The following is a 19535-nucleotide window of genomic DNA, read 5'->3' on the forward strand; positions in this document are numbered from 1 at the left end:
CGCTTGCCTTGCATGCATGAGGCCCTGGGTTCGATTCCTCAGCACCACATAAGCAAAAAGAAAAAAGCTGGAAGTGGCGCTGTGGCTCAAGGGGAAGAGAGCTAGCCTTGAGCTGAAGAGCTGAGGGACAGCGCCCATGCCCAGTGTTCTGGCCCCACGACCGGACCCAAAAAAAAAAAAAGATAGTGAGAACATGATTCCAACTGACACCATTCCCAAACAAATCTAAAATTTGCTATTGAAATAATTAGTCAAAAATCAATAAGCTGGTAAGTAGGCAATGATAAGGGAAAATGCAACTAGGTGAAACTACCTTTCTCACATGCAATGAAATAATCCCATTGGTTCCAGCCATTTTAACACTGAAAGAACACAAAATTAAATTTGATAGTTTTAGTAGTGGAGGCATGGCTCAAAAGGTAGAGTGACAGCAACGAGCAAAAATGCTGAGCAAGTGTTCAAAGCTCTGTATACAAGCCCCAATACTAGCAAAATTAATCAAAATATGTATGTGTGTTTTATTTAATCACTTAATTCCACAGTAAATGGTGTGTAATTTTTTGCTGTTGACATGTTAGTCCCCATCCTTGCCCCTGCTTATCATCACCATTCAATCCAAATGGAGCCCTCTAAACAAAATGCTACATAGCATAAAAGTTCAACACTTCCTCTTTCCTTGTTGAATTTGGTGTACAGCTTTCATTAGTGGAAAGAAAAGAGATTTAAGAGAATGATCATAACCTAAATCTGGAAGTCAGAAAGAATTTAGGTCAAAATGGCTCCTGGATATAAATGCTTATCTACAAAGAATAAATAATAAATGCCAATTACTAAAAAATGGCAGCCATGACCCTTTTATAATTCAAAGAATGCAACTTGAGGTGTTAGGTTATTTTTTGGACTAGTGAGTAAATGAATAAAATTTAGATTTAAAAGAATACCAAAATGAACCCTAAAGCACGTATTCTGAATAGAGGTATGCAAAAGCCTGAGCTCTTAAGGTGTCATAATACACTAGTCTGAGCTAGTACTCAAGTGCAAAAAGCACAATACTGGCAAGTAAAAAAGGAAGAACTCACTGAATTGGTGGAAGTTCATGAACTCCTGGGTCTTTATTACATTTGTTTAGGACCACTAAATGATAGCAGTGCACTGCCAACAGCCAGTTCACTAAGAGAACCCTCATAACTAAAAAAAAAGGATGAATTCATTTTTGAAAATTGAGAGGTTTCCTTTTTGTTCAGTTAATACACAGTCCATTATGCAAATAAATACCATACTTAACATCTATATTTATACCATTTAGGAGCCATTAGAGTAACTGTAGCCTACAATAAAGTCTGCAGTGAGCTCCAAGAACATCTCATCATTTGATATTAAGGACTGGGAAATCGTCTCAACTGAAACATCTGGTAACTATGAAAGATTGGGGGGAAAAAAGCCCATTCAGTATTTGTACCTATATAAAGCTCAAACAAATTATCCATTATTAACTGAGTAATGGATACCTCAGCTGACAACTAAATAAATCATTTTAAATAAACTTTAAGAGTTTGTTACCAATGTCTCGAGTGCAAAATTGAGAAAAACAAGAGTACACGATGCTTTCACACACCTAATCCTATATGGTTCTTTCCTCTTTGGGCACAACTTCCTTTTCTGTCCACCTTAAAGGAAGAACAATTGGTAATCACTTACATTAACAAGAGACTCCTTGAACTTGATGTGAAGTCTGTAATTAGAAAGAGCAATGATGGCATCCTCGGCACGGCCCACATACTCAGTGCTCTCTCCATGAAGTTCAAGGAAAGGAACCTTGAAAATGGAAGGAGAAAACCTTTCAAAGTTCTGAAGCAGTAAAGCCAAGTCTTCAAACACAGATCAGGTGAATGAATGCATGTTAAAGCACAGTACATAAGTAAGGAACCCCAAGAGGATGGTTTGATATACACCCAACTCAAATATAATTAATTCAAATTATGGATTACTAAAGAAATGACTAGATGACCATATTTAAACAAAGGGTTCTTAGGAAATAAGTCTTGCTAAATGAGAGGTGTTTTCCAGTTTGCATTGTTATGTGTATGGTTTAAGGAAAAAATACATAATGTATTATTTCAGTGCATCAAAACACATAATGCATTACTTCAATTATATCATTACTATGAAAAACATTCATTACATAATCAAAAGTGGCCTATAATGACCTGAAGATTCTCATCCTCCCGAATCAGCTGCTTCCTTGGAAAGATCTGATTGGCCTGGATGCACTCAAGGCTGTGCCCAGTCTCTTCATCCTGGAAAAACCAAAAATCTTTAAATATTTCCACTTTTATGACATATATTCTTACATAGTTATGAGTCTAGTAACCGCTGTAGAACAAGGAGAAAAGAGCTGGGAAGGTGGCTCCGTGATAAGAGCTGGGAAGGCGGCTCCATGATAAGAGCGCTTGCACTGCATGCATGAAGCCCTGGGTTCCATTCCTCAGCACCACATACACAGCAAAAAGCTGGAAGTGGCGCTGTAGCTCAAGTGGTACAGCGCTAGCCTTGAGCTGAAGAGCTGAGGGGCAGCATCAGGTCCAGAGTTCAGGCCCCACAACCGACCAAAAAACAACAAAAACAAAAAGCAAACAAACAAAAAAACAAGGAGAAAAGTTCAAGGGGAAAAAACAATCATCCTCTAAAAGTGCTTTATGCAATGTATATAACCAGAGTTCAGGCACTAGTACCAGGAGGGAGAGAGGGAGAAAGGGAGAGAGGGAAAGAGGGAGAGAGGGAAGGGGAGGGGGAGAGGGGGAGAAAGGGAGGGGGAGGGGGAGAGAGAGAGAGAGAGAGAGAGAGTGTGTGTGTGTGTGTGTGTGTGTTTAAACACCAAGTGCTTCTATTTAATAATAAAAACTATAGAAAGCTGTGCATGGTAACTCACACTTGTAATGCTAGCTACTGTGGAGGGAGATATCAAGAGGATCATGGCTTGACGCCAGCCAGACAAAAAGCTGGTGAGACCAAATCTCAACAAACAAGTTGTGCATAATGGTTCACAACTGTAATCCCAGCTAGCATGAAGTAGAGTAGAATGTAGGCCAAGGTTGGCCTGCAACAAAAAGTACTGGAGGCATGGTTCAAGTAGTAGAGCATATGCATAGCAAATGCAAGGCCATAAGCTCAAATCCTATACTGCCAAAAAGAAGAGAAAAAGAAAAAGAAAATAGAGAATGCTGACAATTTGTTCTTCTCATGAACTAATAGGAATAGGTAGGAAATGCTATAAAACATTGAGGGAGTGCTTTTAAAAGTTCTTACATAGAAGTACACTTTAAACATTCTCAGCAGCACTTAACTAGCTTTTTAACTCACATAAATGTGTAAGTCCTAAACTTTTACTGTCTTTAAGAATAGTTTACAAGGTACTCATTGTTTCTTAAGTAATTTCCTGACCCAGTTTTCTGCTGACACCTTTAACAGCTTAAAATGTAAATAATGTGTCAAGCTTTTAAAAGTAGGGGTTGGGAAGAGAAGGAGAGAAAGACATGAGAGCTAGAGAGGCTACTTAGCTATTCATTCTTGCTAGGACACTAACTTGGATACTAATCTAGTTCAATGAATGCAACAAAAACTGAAAATGGAATGAAATAAGATGATTTCATTCCATGTAACAAAAACTTAAAATGGAATGAAATCATCTTATTTCTTAAACCAACAAGACAACAGTGTACTTATTTTTCACAGTCAAATCAAATTTTCTTTTTAAAAATAAGATTTTGTCAGTTAGGTGCTCGTGGTTCATGTCTACAATCCTTAGCTCCTCAGGAGGCTGAGATCTAAGGTACACTGTTCAAGCCAGCCTGGGCAAAAAAGTCCATGTACTTTTTTTTTTGGGGGGGGGTCCGGTCGTGGGGCCTGAACTCTGGGCCTGGGCGCTGTCCCTCAGCTCTTCAGCTCAAGGCTAGCACTCTACCACTTGAGCCACAGCACCACTTCTGGCTTTTTTCTTTTTGTTTATGTGGTGCTGAAGAATCGAACCCAGGGCCTCATGCATGCAAGGCAAGCGCTCTACCACTGAGCCATCTTCCCAGCCCCCCAAAAGTCCATAAACTCTTATCTCCAATTAACCACCAAAAAAACAGGAAAAGGAAGTGAAGCTCAAGTAGTAGATTGCCAGCTAAGAGCAGAAAAAATGACAGGCAGCACCAACACACACAAGATTTTTGTTTCAACTGTCATTACCTGTAAGGTTTCAGATAAACAAACAATTTTCCCTTGTGCATAAAAATGCATTCAATCTCACACAAGATTTTTGTTTCAACTGTCATTATCTGTAAGGTTTCAGATAAACAAACAATTTTCCCTTGTGCATAAAAATGCATTCAATCTCAAAAGATTAAATTTAACATTAGAAACAGCTATATGCATTGGACTTTCTAAAAGAGTAACTCCAAAAACACTGCTCAGCTAACAATTTGGCAGCTGAATTAATTCCCTAAATTTATTACAATTTTTGTGAGTTTTACAAAGTATAAAGTTTTGGTCTTACAAGAGGTTTGGAAACAAACTTCTAGGTGCTAAAAAGTAATTAATTAGTATACTACTTTGTGGAATTCCTTCTATTACTGAGGAATAACGGGTATTATGAAATCTGGTGGTTCTTAGTCTTTACCAAACTCCATAAACTCAGGATGATCACCTGTGATCACTTTTCCAACCAAGTCTGAAAAGGAGGGATCAACTACAGTTACAGGCTGGCTAAACTATCAAGAGTTCAGTACCTACTGCAGAAGGGAAGTTGACATTGCAGATAAACGTTTAAGATACAATGAGAGAATTAATCCAATTAAGTAAATTTATATATTCATGTTCACAAATGTAAAAATGAAAACAATTACCAGTCTTATTGCCAATTCCATTCACTATTCTTAAGATATGCATTAGGAGCCATCAAAAGCATATGTCCCTTGATATAATTGTTGGAATTTGTGTCAAAATAATCCAAAGCAATAGAAAGCAAGGATCTGATCAAACAAGAGTAACCATGAACTGATTACTACAGCTGAGTACTGTTTTCCTTTCACAGAATTAATATATGGAAAACAACATAAAAACCTGTTTTCCCAATACCTAACCTCTCAAAGATAGGCTTAACCCTTTAAAATTTCTTTTCAGTGCTGGTACTGAGGGCTTGAACTCAGGGTATGAGGCTCTCTACCACTTGAGAACACCTCTAGTTCCTCATTTAAGATCTTTTCTTTTGTGTCAGTCCTGGGGCTTAGACTTAGGGCCTGGGTGATATTCTTAGCTTTCCTGCTCAAGGCTGATGCTCTATTACTTGAGCCACAGCGCCATTCCCAGCATTTTTTTTTTTTTGCAAGTCCTGGGGCTTAACCTCAGGGCCTAGGCACTGTCCCTGAGCCTCTCTATACTCAAGGCTAGCACTCTACCACTTGAGCCACAGCATCACTTCCAGCTTGTTCTGCTTATGTGGTACTGAGGAACTGAACTCAGGGCGTCATGCATGCTAGGCAAGCACTCTACCACTAAGCCACATTACCAGCCCCCAATTCCAGCCTTTTCTGAGTTTTTTGGAGATATGTCTCATGACCTTTTCTGTCAGGCCTCGCTTTGGAACTACAATCCTCAAATTTCAGCCTCCTGAGTAGCAAGGAGGCATGAGTCACTTGCTCTATTTAAGATCTTTTAAGAGTAGAAAAAACAGGAAATGGGGGCTGGGAAGGTGGCTCAGTGGTAGAGTGCTTGCCTTGCAAGCATGAGGCCCTGGGTTCGATTCCTCAGCACCACATAAGCAGAAAAAAACAGAAGTGGCGCTATGGCTCAAGTGGTAGAGTGCTAGCCTTGAGCTGAAGAGCTGAGGAACAGTGCCAAAGCCCCAGAGTTCAGGCCCTATGACCAGGAGAAAAAAACAAAAACAGGAGATGTTAAGATATAATTAAAGCAGAAAGTTCTGCTGGACAACAGTGACTAATGCCTGTAATCCTAGCTACTCAGGAAGCCAAAATCTGAGGATAGTGGTTCAAAGCCAGTTTGGGTAAGAAATTCCATGAGATTTTCATCTCTAATTAAACACACACATACACATTCAACCAGAAGTGGTTTGAGCTGTGGCTCAAATGGTAGACTGCTAGCCTTGAGTATAGTAGCTTAGGGACAATGCCCAAGCACTGAGTTCAAGCCTAAGATAGGCTCACTAAAAACAACAACAACAACTGGCAGGGAGGGGGGGATGGGAAGGGGAAACAAAGGAGGAGGCAACAATGCTTGATAAGAAATGTACTCATTACCTTGTTATCTTGCCCATGCAATTGTAACCCCTCTGTACGGTATTTTCACAATTAAAAAAAGAAAAAAAAACCAACAAAACAGAAAATTCAATGTTCAAAAATTTTCTATAAAAAACTAAGGACTAGGGGCTGGGAAGGTGGCTCAGTGGTAGAGCATTTGCCTTGCATGCATGAGGCCCTCCGTTTGATTCCTCAGCACCACATAAGCAGAAAAAGCAGGAAGTAGGGCTGAGGCTCAGGTGGTAGAGCGCTGTTCTACAGCTGAAGAGCTGGGGGACAGCACCCAGGCCCAGAGTTCAGGCCCCACAACCACCACCAACAACAACAAAATAATCATACCATTAAAAAAAAAAAACTTAGGACTAGGATCTTCAATCTAAATGGTATAATATGGTACATACTTAAGTGAATTGATGCCTCAACAACTTGCAATATATTACAATCAGGAATAATCAACATTATAATATAAAAATAAAACCAGGAATCCAATGAATAAACATGAGAAAATGTTCAATTTGTTGTGTGAAAAAAGCAAAACAGAAGCTTAATTATGTTATTCTGACTACTTAAAACATACACATATGGACTAGTCAGAAAAGAATACATACACCATGAGGTCTGGTGGAAGAATTCTAAATGAGATTCTTTTTAATTGCTACAATGCTGCTTTATGAGAAATTGGGGAGAAGGGGATAAAGATGTTATAGCCATACTGTTCCCCAACTATTATACACAGAATCATCTCAGTGTGTCTGCAACTCAGAGCAGAGAGCATACATACCAGAGAGATGGTTTGCCAAGCACCACAGAGACCCTAGCAGTACCAGGAAAAGGACCATGCTGCTGCTGGCTGTGTGGCATCAAATGAAGGACAAACCCTTGGCTCAGAACAGTGCTGCTTTCATAAGCCCATCATTTGCTATTCATTAGCACTGGCATGCAGACCATATAAATACTAGGCAAGCACATTTTCAATTCATTAAAAATTGGGAAACCAATAAAATATTCTCTAGAGAAATAACAGTAAAATTTAGTCAGTGTTTGGGTACAGGATAAATCAAAAAGCTTTAATGCCCACAAACTAAGAAACATTGGTCCACCTTCAGGCAGGAGCAGTTAACCTTCTCCTCCTTTTAATATGACATTTCTGCACAACTAAGTTTTTCTGTTTTGTTTTACTGTTTTTAATTTTGAAAAGCATTTTCCACATAGGTCTCTAATGCAGCTTGAAATTAACAGAGTCTTTTCAATTCCTCCCTTGTGCACCAGCATGAAAAGTTTGAATCTAGGAAATATCATAAGGTAGAAACAGGAACAATATTACAGAGAATTGTTTGTTTGTTTTTTAAGCCTTCAAGCACTGTTCATGTGTCCTCAGAACTGATTAAAATGCCACTGTCAGGGCTGGGAAGGTGGCTCAGTGGTAGAGTGTTTGCCTTGAATGCATGAGGCCTGGGTTCGATTCCTCAGCACCACATACGCAGAAAAAAGCTGGAAGTGGCATTATGGCTCAAGTGGTAGAGCGCTAGCCTTGAGCTGGAGAGTGCCCAGTCCCAGAGTTCAGGTCCCATGACCGACCCAAAATAAAAAGCGACTGTATTGTTGTTCCTTCTCCTCTGTATATACTAGCCCCTAAACGGCCTTAGCAGTCACTAGAATGTTATTATAAAGTTCTTTTCAGTCAGAGATGGAGGCAGGGATGTAATAAGCTGCTTCAAGTACAATGGAATCAAAATACTATCTTCAAGAAATCTAATAGGAAAGATAGGAATGGCTGCCACTCTGAAAGGTAAATCATAGACTGCACTTTGTAAGTTAATAGATACACTAATTAGCTCAATTTGTCCATTCTATAAATATATACACATTACACAATTCTGTCAATTAAAAAAATTAGGAATGTGTAAGTGATTACCTCACAATTCTTCTATGTATAAATACAAAAAAAAATAACTTTTTTGCCAGCCTGGGCATGAAAGGCCATGAAACTCTTATCTCCAATAAACCACTCAGAAAACTAGAAGTGGCACTGTAGCTCTAGTGGTACAGCGCTCACCTTGAGCTGAAGAGCTGAGGGACAGCGCCCAGGCCCAGAGTTCAAGCCCCATAACCAACCAAAAAAAAAAAAAAATCTTTTTTGAAGGCAGAGCCTTGTACATGCAAAGCATTTGCTGCACCACTAACTACAACACCAGCCCAGCCTTTTTGAAAATGATTTAAAAAAAAAAAACAAACCTATGGGCTGGGAAGGTGGCTCAGTGGTAGAGCGCTTGCCTTGCATGCATGAGGCCCTGGGTTCGATTCCTCAGCAACACATGAGCAAAAAATAAAATAAAATAAAAAGCCGGAAGTGATGCTGTGGCTCAAGTGGTAGAGCGCTAGCCTTGAGCTGAAGAGCTGAGGGACAGTGCTCAGGCCCAGAGTTCAGGCTCCACGACCGGACCCAAAAAAAAAACAAACCTGAACCAAGAACCACATATCTTAATATTAATTCCATTTGGTAGTTAATTTTAAATGTGACATCGTATATCAGGTCTCAGGAACTCACTCCTACAATGCTAGTGACTAAGGAGGCTAAGATCTGAGGATCACCATTCAAAGACAACTTGGCTGGAAAGTCCAAGAGATTCATTTTTTTTTTATTTTTAAATGTTGGTGATGGGGGCTGAACTCTGGGCCTGGGCACTGTCCCTCAGCTTTTCAGCTCAAGGCTAGCGCCACTTGAGCCACAGCACCACTTCCCACTTTTTTCTGCTTATATGGTGCTGAGGAATCAAACCCAGGGCCTCATGCATGTGAGGCAAGCATTCTACCTCTGAGCCCACTTCCCAGCCCTCCATGAGATTCTTAGCTCCAATTAACTACCAAAAAAGTTGGGAACAGAGCTATGGCTCAAGTGGTAGAACACTAGCCTTGAGCACAAAAGCTCAAGGACAACACCCAGGCCCTGAGTTCAAGGGCAGGCATATGTGTGCGCCCTCCTCACTACCCCCTCCCCCCCGCAAAAAAAAACCCCATCATATTATCTAGCTCACAAATTCAAGTGAACAGAAATGAAACTACTCTGTACACGGGAGTAGTAATCCATCATTACAACTACCAAATAAACAGTGGGTCGAAGCAAAGATGGTTCTAGGAAAAGGAAATTCAACTGTGGACCTTACTGGTGTTCGCAAAATTGCTAGTGCAACTCCAATTTTCTTACTTCCTTGTACTTACCATGACAGGAGGCCCAGATTAGGAGGAGATATCCCCTTCCCTTCTTCAGTGTCTGAAGGCTCTTCTTTTTCTTATGCTGAGATCTTTTATTTAAGAAAGAAAAAAACAAAAGGGCAAAATTGGCAACAATTCTCCCCTAATTGGCCATAACCTAATTAAAAGGATTGCGTATATGAACCTGAAAACCTCACCAGAGTCAGCCAAGAAAAAGTTTAAGAATATTACCTTACTAATTCACACTAATCAGTTCTAACCTTGATAATGTCTTTGTAAAAATCCTCCTGACCTTAATCAGTTCTTCTTCTTTTTTAAATTATTTAACTGTAAGAAAATTAGCCAGTGAACCCAAGCCCAGAGTAACTCGAGGGGCCAAGCAAGGTGCAGAAAATCTAAAGAAGGCAGACGACACCGTGAGCTCCAAGAGAGTAAGAACCAGGCATCCGCGACGGTGAAGATGTGTAGCAGACATTGAAGATACAGTGAAGAGTGGGATTAGTGCTCAGGTCTTCCACCATCACTGTAAGAGTGAATTCTGTAAATAATAGTATGGGGGGGGGACAAATTTAAGAATCTCCTGGGTTTGACCTGTTTTCAAAAGCCCTGTGTCATGAAAGAGAGCATGGAGGGACCTCATTAATGAAAGGGTAAAATTTGGGGGTGGGTGGATACAACATGGTCCTTCGTGTTCTAGAATAAAGACCTGCAGGTCGTTGCCAAAAAAAAAAAAAAAGAAAGAAAGAAAATTAGCTAGAAAATTGCATAGTTCCAAACAAACTATAATAAAAAAAAAAAAAAACAGGACTAACTTCCTAACATCTTTTATCTTCCAAATAATGTTTATTTGTCAAACTCAACCTTTCCTGGAAAAAATTAGGATATATGGGGTCTTGCCATGTTTAATATTCCATAAAACACAAGTGACTTTTTGAAAAGTCTTTTAAGTAGTTGTATAAAAGGGCTTCAATTCAACAAATTAGTTTATAAGCACAATGCATCTTGATCAATGTCACCCCTTTAACTATTACTGTTTTTTTTGTTGTTGTTTTTTGGGGGAGTCAGTCATGGGGCTTGAACTCTGCACCTGGACACTGTCCCTCAGCTCTTTGGCTCAGGCTAGTACTCTACCACTTGAGGCATAGCACCACTTTTGGTTTTCTGGTGGTTCATTGGAGATAAGAGTTTCACGGAGGGCTGGCTCAGTGGTAGAGCGCTTGCCTTGCATGCCTGAGGCCCTGGGTTCAATTCCTCAGCACCACATAAGCAAAAAGAAAAAAGCCGGAAGTGGTGCTGTGGCTCAAGTGGTAGAGCACTAGCCTTGAGCTGAAGAGCTGAGGGACAGCGCCCAGGCCCAGAGTTCAGGCCCCAAAAAAAAAGTTTCATGGACTTTCCTGCCCAGGCTGGCTTTGAAACCACGATCCTTAGATCTCAGCCTCCTGAGTAGCTAGGATTACAGGCATAAGCTACTGGTGCCCAGCTAGAACTGTTTTTTGTTTTTTTGGCTTTTTTAAAAAATAACCAAGTCTAACATTCCTATGATAGTAGCATAAAAATAGGTCCATAAAGGTTACAAAATACTGATGAAAATTAAAGCAATCATAAAATCAACCTGTAACTCCTTTTCTTGTGTGTTTGTATTTGTTTTAAAGGGTAAGAGACACACCTGGCTTCTAGTGGCTCATGCCTATGATCCTATGAGGAGGCTGAGATCTGAGAATTGTGATTTAAAATAGCCTTAGCAGGAAAGTTCATGAGACTTTCACCAACACACACACACACACACACACACACACACACGTGCACACACACGTGCTCGCACCACGAAAGTAGAGCTTTGTGTTAAAGAGTAAAAAATCTCAAGGAAAGTACCCAGGACCTGAGTTCAAGCCTCAGGAGTGCCACCAAAAAATAAAATAAAAAAGATCCAGGTGGCAGGATCACAACTGTAATCCTAGCTTACTCAGAAGGCTGAGATCTGGAGATTGTGGCTTGAAGACAAACCATTCAGTACAACTAAATCTGTAACCAATCTGAATTAGGCAGCTGCAAGGTTCCTTTTATAGTAACAAAGAATATATATGAACTCATGCTTGGGAAATATTTAGGAGCAAAATGCAGTACCTCATTTTCAAATCCTGTAACTCACTGTGGTAGTTAATCAAAAGGAAGAAGCCTGGTGCTGGTAGCTAGAAATCCTAGCTACTCAGGAAGCTGAGATCTGAAAATTGTGGTTCAAAGCCAGTCAGGGCAGAAAAGTCCATGAGACTCTTACCTCCAATTAATCAACAGAAAACCAGAAGTGGAGCTGTAACTCAAAGTGCTAACCTTGAATCAAAGTGCTCAGAAGAGCACCCTGGCTCTGCATCAAGCCACACAACTGACAAAAAAGGGGAAGAAAACGAGCATTACTATTAATTATTAACTCAACATGTCTCAATTTTTTTATTGTTATAACATGATATAAGTTCCTAGTAAGAAATTTTAAAAATACAAGTGTGAAAAGTAAACAAGAGCTTCTTAGAATGCTGGTGAGAAAGTAAAATGGTGCTGCCTCTTTGGAAAATTGCCAGGCAGTTTCTCAAATGATAAAAGTTATCCATTAGATGAAAGAATTCATGGCTAACTTATCTACCAATAAAGATATGTTCACATAAGAACATATGTATCTATTTATAACAACACTATCTACAAAAAAAAAGCTTTTAAAAAAGGAAATTCAAAATAACATGCTACTGGGAAAGCACAGATGGGGAAATCATGATTCAATGCCAGCCCAAACCTAACCACTGCCCTGCTGCTCCTCCCCACCCCACTCCACGCCACCCCCCAAAAAAACTGCAAGACTCCATCTCAACCAATGGCTGGACACAGTGACCCATACTTGTCATAGTCAGACAGGAGGAAGCACAAACAGGAAGATCACAGTCCAGGCCGGATGCTAGTGGCTCACGCCTGTAATCCTAGTTACACAGGAGGCTGAGATCTGAGCATCACGGTTCAAAGCCAGTCTGGGCAGGAAAGTTCAGACTCTTCTCTCCAATAAACCACCAGAAAACTGGAAGTGGCACTGTGGCTCAGGTGGTAGAGTGCTAGCCTTGAGCTGAAGACCTGAAAGGCAGAGCCCGGGCCACATGCAAAGCCCACAACTGACCAAAAAAAAAAAAGTTCACAGTCCAGGCCAGTATAGTCATAAAACAAGATCCTATTTCAAAAAATAGATCAAGGAAGACTGAGTTCAAACCCCAGTAACGTTTTTTTTGTTTTGTTTTTTTTTAATGTGGCTTAGTGGTAGAGTACTTGCCTAGCATGCATGAAGCCCTGGGTTTGATTGTCAATACCACATAAACAGAAAAGGCCAGAAATGGCACTGTGGCTCAAGTGCTAGCCTTAAGCAGAGAGAGGCACAGAGAGTGCCCAGGACCTGAATTCAAGACCCAGGACTGGCAATAATAATATTAATAATAGTAACAGACATGGCTCAAATGGCAAGCACAAAGCCTGGAGTTCAAACCCCAGTACGGTCCATCCCCTCAATCCTTTCCCCACCAAAAAGAAAAAGAGTAATCAAGAATGTATTTTGAACAAGCAATGGCTGTGCACACAGATGAGCTCAAGTCCTGATTTTATCATATATAGATTATGTATTCCTGATCAGAAATGCATAAGATCAAAAGTAATTTACATTTAAGTTTTTCAGATTTGGGGACTAGGGATGTTCAACCTGTATTAACTATGACCCCCAAGAGCAAATCATGCTACTTTTTTAGTCTCAGTTTTATCTGTCAAACAAGGAGGAAAATACTGCTGCATCAAAGAGTTGTAAGGCCAGGAGCTAGTGGCTCATGCCTGTAATCTTAGCTACTAAGAAAGCTGAGATCTGAGGATCGCAGTTCTAAGCCAGCACTGGCAGGAAAGTCCATAAGACTCATCTCCAATGAACCACCAGAAAAAATGAAAGTGGTATTGTGACTCAAAGTGGTAGAGTGCAGGGCTCAGTGATAGCACCAAGGCCCAGAGTTCATATATGACTGACCAAAAAAAAAAAAAAAGTCATAACAATCAAAGGATAGGATATATATGACATGCTTAGTATTGTTAGAAGCATAATTATAAGCATTTTAAAAATTATTACTATGTATACACAATCATAAATATGATAACATATGGTTCCATGGGTACGAACTGTATTTCATGGCCAGGCATGGTGACATACACCCTAAATCCTACCTAGACAGGAAGCAGAGGCAAGAAGATCCAGAATTTAAGGTCAGCCTGGGCAAAGTTAGTGAGACCTCATCTCAAAATTTAAAAAATTAAAGGGCTAGGGATAAAGTTAAGTGGCAATATATCTGAGTAGCAAGCTCAGGACCCTGGGTTCAATCCCAATTTTTTAAAAAACAATTTACTTTATTATATATTATACTCTGTATAAAAGAATTTTGGCCAAGCACTGATGGCTCATGCCTATAATCGTAATAAACCCTAGCTACTTAGGAGGCAGAGATTGCTAGAGATTGCAGTTTGAGTCTAGTTCAAGCAGAAAAATGTTCACAAGACCCTTTCCACAATGAAGGGTTGGATGTGGTAGGGTGATCTGTAATCTAGCTACTGGAAAGCTTAACATAGGTGAATTCCACATGAGCATATGCATGGAGTAAGACCCTAATATCAAAAAATAAGGAAAAATCAGGGCTGGAGACACAGCTCAGCAGTAAGAGCACCTACCTACCTAGCAAGTACCTCCACAAGAAAAAAAAACCCTCCAATTTGGATAGGACAGCTTCTAACACACAGGCATGTGCAGCTGTTTCCTTTCAACCATTTAAACGAGAGTCTCATATACTAGACCTCTGAAAAACCTTACTTACAGTCTATGTTTATTAACTGCAAAAAAAAATCTCTTACATATTCAATTTTTTTAATTGAGGAAAATTAATACTGACAGAATACCACCTGAGTTTTTGTTAACTGATTTAATTATGTCCTTCACAGCAATTTTTATCCCCTTTACTAAAGGATCCATTCCAGGATTATATATTAGATCCACTTGTTATCTCTAATCTCCTTTTCTCTGGTGGCACATATTTTATAATTTAAATTGTTTTCTGGCATCCAAATTAGTTTAATAATTTTACATATTTCCCTCCAAATCTAGCTCATATTTCTTCAGGTAACAATGTAACATTTTTCACTCTACTTGGCAAATGCCTTTGATGAATGCCTTCTATAAAATCAACCTATACACTGATTCTTAAGTTAATAGACATTTACATTATTTGGCAATGTCAATGCTTGCATATTTCAAAGCTGAATAGTATATTAGGATTACATTTCCTCTCTAAAGGCAGAATGCAGAACACTTATCCCCACCAATCCCTTGGCCAATGAAGGACAAGACTCCTATGTAAGCATCCAGGCCAAATTTCACTTTATATTTCTGAGAATTTTAACAATGGGGCTTCTCTCAGCTCAATCAACAGTACTACCTCATGATGCAACAGCTCAGATATAACTTTACAAAAGCAAATCACCAACCATTTAATCTTCCTTGAACTGGGTATCTATCTTTCAAATACCTAAGAAAGAGAAATTCCTCAATTCATTACTTAAAATCTTACATTTACCAACAAGAATAGCTTGGGACATGGATTATATTCAGCCAATCTATTTTTATTCTTACCAAAACAAAAACCCTAATTAAGCGGAACTTATGGTGAAAAGGCATGGTATTCCAGGAATCTAAAGGTCATTTGTATGAACTAACAATTCAATTATTAAGATAGTTCTTACCTTCAGGATGTTATAAATTAGAAGGTGACAGAAAATAAGGCAGACAGTAATAAGAGATGTAAATAGTAATGCAAGATACAGATATGGATTTGACATGGGTACCCAAGGAAAACTTGGTAGACGATTCTGCTTTTAATGGTGAGAAAGCAAGATTTTGAGCTACAGGACAAAAAGAACAGGAATAGGACACACAGCAAAATAAGACAAGAAAGTATACAAGGGAATACCTGACAGACAAGAAATAGGTCAACATGACTACAACAAAAGATGTACTAGGTGCACAGGGAATTAGTACCTAGACACAGAAGATCTGTTTCAAGCCCACTTGCAAAGAGCCCTATATGCCACGTTAAAGAACGTGGTCCCTGGTATAGAGACCAAAGGTAAGCCAAAGGTTCCTGACAAGGAAATGATTTCAATTTAAAATTTTTAAAGGAAGGGAACAATTTTTCTTTTCAATTAAAATTCCCTAGTTAAACAGAGACAAATGACAGTAAGGACTCAAAAGGGGTCAGGCACCAGTCTATGAAAAAGATACATAAGAGACAGGACAGGGATTAATAACCACATAGGAGAACTTTTCAAAACTTGTTTTTCTAATTAGATTTCACATTGTGCTGAGCATGGTGGTCTATACTTGCAATCACCAGCTGGAGGACAGGTTAGGTCACAAAGGGAGAAGAGGAGGAGGGGTAGAGGCCTCTAGTCTTGGTTTTCATATAAAGAAAATGCAAATAAGGGGCTAGGAAGGTGGCTCAGTGGTAAAGTGCTTGCCCTGCATGCTTGAGACCCTGAGTTTGATTCCTCAGCACCACATAAGCAGAAAAAGCCGTAAGTGGCGCTGTGGCTCAAGTGGTAGAGCACTAGCTTTGAGCTGAAGAGCTGAGAGATAGCGCCTAGGCCCAGAGTTCAGGCCCCAGGACTGGCAAAAAAAAGAAAAAAGAAACAAAGAAAAGAAAGAAAAAGAAAATGCAAATAAAACAGTGAGATTCCATTTTACTCCAGTCAAGATGGACATCATTGAGACCACAAACAACAAGTGGCAAGAATGTGAAAAAAAGGGGCTGGGAAGGTGGCTCAGTGGTAGAGCACTTGCCTTGCATGCCTGGGGCCCTGGGTTCGATTCCTCAGCACCACATAAGCAAAAAAAAAAGCCACAAGTAGTGCTGTGGCTCAAGTGGTAGAGCGCTAGCCTTGAGCTGAAGAGCTGAGGCACAGCGCCCAGGCCCAGAGTTCAGGCCCCATGACCGGACCCCCCCAAAAAAAGAATGTGAAAAAAAAAGAAACCTTAATACACTGCTGGTAGGACTTTAAACATAGTACAACCACTATGGAAATCAGCATGAAGTTTCCTCAAAAAACTAAAAATAGCACTACTATATAATCCAATGATACCATCCTCAGACATTTATCTGAAGGAATGTGTTAAGTCAGGATATAATACAGGCCCCTGAACACTTATATTCATTGCAGCATTTACTCACAATAGCAAAGCTATGGATAGAGCCCAGATACCCTACAACTGATGAATGGGTCAAGAAAATGGGGTAGATAATCACAATGGACTATTTACCCATAAAGAACGAAATTGTATCACTTGCAGGGAAACAGATAAAGTTGAATAATGTAATACTGGGCTGGGAAGGTGGCTCAGTGGTAGAGTGCTTGCCTTGAATGCATGAGGCCCTGAGTTCGATTCCTCAGCACCACAAAAGCAGAAAAAGCCAGAAGTGGTGCTGTAGCTCAAGTAGTAGAGTGCTAGCCTTGAACTGAAGAGCTGAGGGGCAGTGCCCAGGCCCAGAGTTCAGGCCCAATGACCAACAAAAACAAATAATAATAAAAAAATTGTATTTTTAAGAATATTCAGAATTTTTAAAAAGTAATACTAAGTAAATTAAGTTAGGCTTAAGAAGGGCAAAGGACAATTTTTCCAAATGTGGATGTTATACCTAAAATACATACATATAAATGTATAAATATATATTAATGTTCATAAGCACATACTAGACTCACATACACATAAAGTATGGGATATGTGCATGTGAGATTCTATGATCAAACTCTTAAACAATTAACAGGCACTTCAACAAAAAAATGTATTAAGAAGCTGAAATATTTCTTGTCTGGGGTATAGGCATTAGTAGAGGAGGCAGATGAACTGTAAGGAGGAAAGAGGGCAGATATAGACAATATATATACATGAGAAGGGCAGATATAGACAAATTATATACATGTATAAAAATAAAGTAAAAGAACTCAATAAATGGACTTGTTAAAAATGAGTTTCCCTTGTACAACTAACTGATGTCAATACTTTGGGAGGGGAAGAAAGAAAACTCATATTTCAACTACTAACTAGTATTAAGAAGTCTTGGTTTTTAGATAAATTTACACCAATTTAAGAAAGTCAAAAAATTAATCAAGTTACTTTTTTTTCCTGGTTCCAGGGCTTAAAATTAGTGCCTGAGTACTATTTCTAAGTTTTTATGCTCAAGGCTAGCACTCTTGATCACTTGAGCCTAAATTCTACCTCCAGCTCTTTGGTGGTTAATTGGAGCTTCGAACCACGATCCTTTAATCTTAGCCTCCTGAATAGCTAGGATTACAGGCATGAGCCACGGTGCCCGGCATTCAATTTTAACATCTTCAGATCGATAAGACTATTTTAGATAGAAGGTGAGTGCTGCAACTTACAAAATTTCAATTTAAATACATGTTTTCAAGCACAGAGACTATTACATTACCCCACAAATAAATATTAAAAAGGTAACCTGGGCCAGAGTCTTAGTGGGGGGGGGGACTATAAAATAAATGTAGAGTCCAAATATTATGGACAGGGACAAATAGATTGACAAAAATCAGTATCTATGTTAATTTTTCCCTTCTTCAAATAAGCAGAGACAGAGACAGTTTTCCCCCCTGCTTCAAATCAGTGGAGAGAGAGAGAATGAATATAGGAGAAAACCAAACTTACCAAATGAAGTTTGTCCCGAGAGATTTTTCTATTAGGTTTCACAAGGAACTCTGTAAAAGAAAAACCATTTGTCTTATAATAACAAGAATCAAGTTATACCATTTATATCTGCCTTATAAGACTTTTGTCTGTATACCATAACAGATTTTCACATTGCTGCAATATAGACTGTTTACTCAACCACAGATTCTGAAAGGTTTTAACTACACAGGATATATCTAGTTGGGACTTAGTGTACTTTTAGAAAAACTTCAGAACTGTACAGAACCAAGCTTTCTAGGAACCTAAAGACACTCTATTTGAGTTTTCTTCAGTTAAGCAAATATCTTTTTTTTTTTAGGGGGGGGGGGTCGGTCACAGGCCTGAACTCTCAGCCTGGGCACTGTCCCTCAGCTCTTCAGCTCAAGGCTAGCGCTCTACCACTTGGGCCACAGCACCACTTCCGGCTTTTTCTGCTTATGTGGTGCTGAGGAATCAAACCTAGGGCCTCATGCATGCAAGGCAAGCACTTTACCACTGAGCCACCTTCCCAGCCCCAAGTATCATTTTTGATAGCTTCTCAGGTAAGTCTCACTGCTACAGGAACAGGTTCTTTAAAACAAACAAACAAACAAAAAATCTAAGATCTCAGCCACTCTAAGCTTAAGACTTTCTAGTTTAACATCTTCTGTACACATAACTGGCTCCTATCAAGAGATCTACCTTTTTGATTAAGAAAAAAAAGCAATGACACATAATTCTAAACACAAAGTACTTTAGTCACTAGCAATAATCTATATTTGATAGAAATAAGTCCAAAGGACCTTGTTCCTTTATGATAATTTCCATACCTGAAGACACAACTCATTCTTTGAATGAATTGTTAAAAATGACATGAAGTAACACAAATGAATAATAATGTACAGAAGAATATCAAAGGGCAGTACACAAGGAAACTGGACAACCATGATATGCTAGTGACCTCCCAAAGTCGATATATGTCCAGCTGGCAATTAGAGGTTGATATAAAACTGAATTCAAGATGCAGTCAAAATTATGGATAACACTGAACTTGTGAGCCATGTGCCAGTGGCTTATGCCTATAATTCTAAATAGTTAAGAGGCTGTGGTTCAAAGCCAGCCCAAGCAGGAAAGTCTGTGAGACTCTCAACTCCAATTAACCATCAAAAACCTGGAAGTGGAGCTGTGGGCTAACACACACACCCACACAATCCTAGCTATAGACCCAATACCAGCTACTTGGGAGGCTAAGGCAGGAA

The 19535-nt window shown here is 39.4% G+C and overlaps 1 protein-coding gene across 4 annotated transcripts in view; it reads right to left on the minus strand.

Moving 5' to 3' along the window:
• The window catches only part of Mtmr3 (myotubularin related protein 3), a 65880-nt gene extending 47554 nt beyond the window's left edge, over positions 1 to 18326 (minus strand). For 2 of the 4 annotated variants that reach the window (XM_013014426.1, XM_013014424.1), the window contains exons 1-4: positions 18277 to 18291; positions 9516 to 9598; positions 2208 to 2297; positions 1699 to 1815 (exon numbers count right to left, since the gene is read on the minus strand). In XM_013014426.1, the coding sequence (XP_012869880.1) occupies positions 1699 to 1815; positions 2208 to 2297; positions 9516 to 9518 (210 nt within the window). In that variant the 5' untranslated portion in view covers positions 9519 to 9598; positions 18277 to 18291. Of the gene's footprint in view, positions 1 to 1698; positions 1816 to 2207; positions 2298 to 9515; positions 9599 to 18276 lie in introns of all 4 variants that reach the window. The other 2 variants (XM_013014425.1, XM_013014427.1) reach the window with 2 other exon arrangements.
• Between the last annotated feature and the right edge of the window lie 1209 nt (positions 18327 to 19535).

Source organism: Dipodomys ordii, unplaced genomic scaffold (assembly GCF_000151885.1).
Source record: "Dipodomys ordii isolate 6190 unplaced genomic scaffold, Dord_2.0 Scaffold23, whole genome shotgun sequence".
Lineage (NCBI taxonomy): Eukaryota > Metazoa > Chordata > Mammalia > Rodentia > Heteromyidae > Dipodomys > Dipodomys ordii.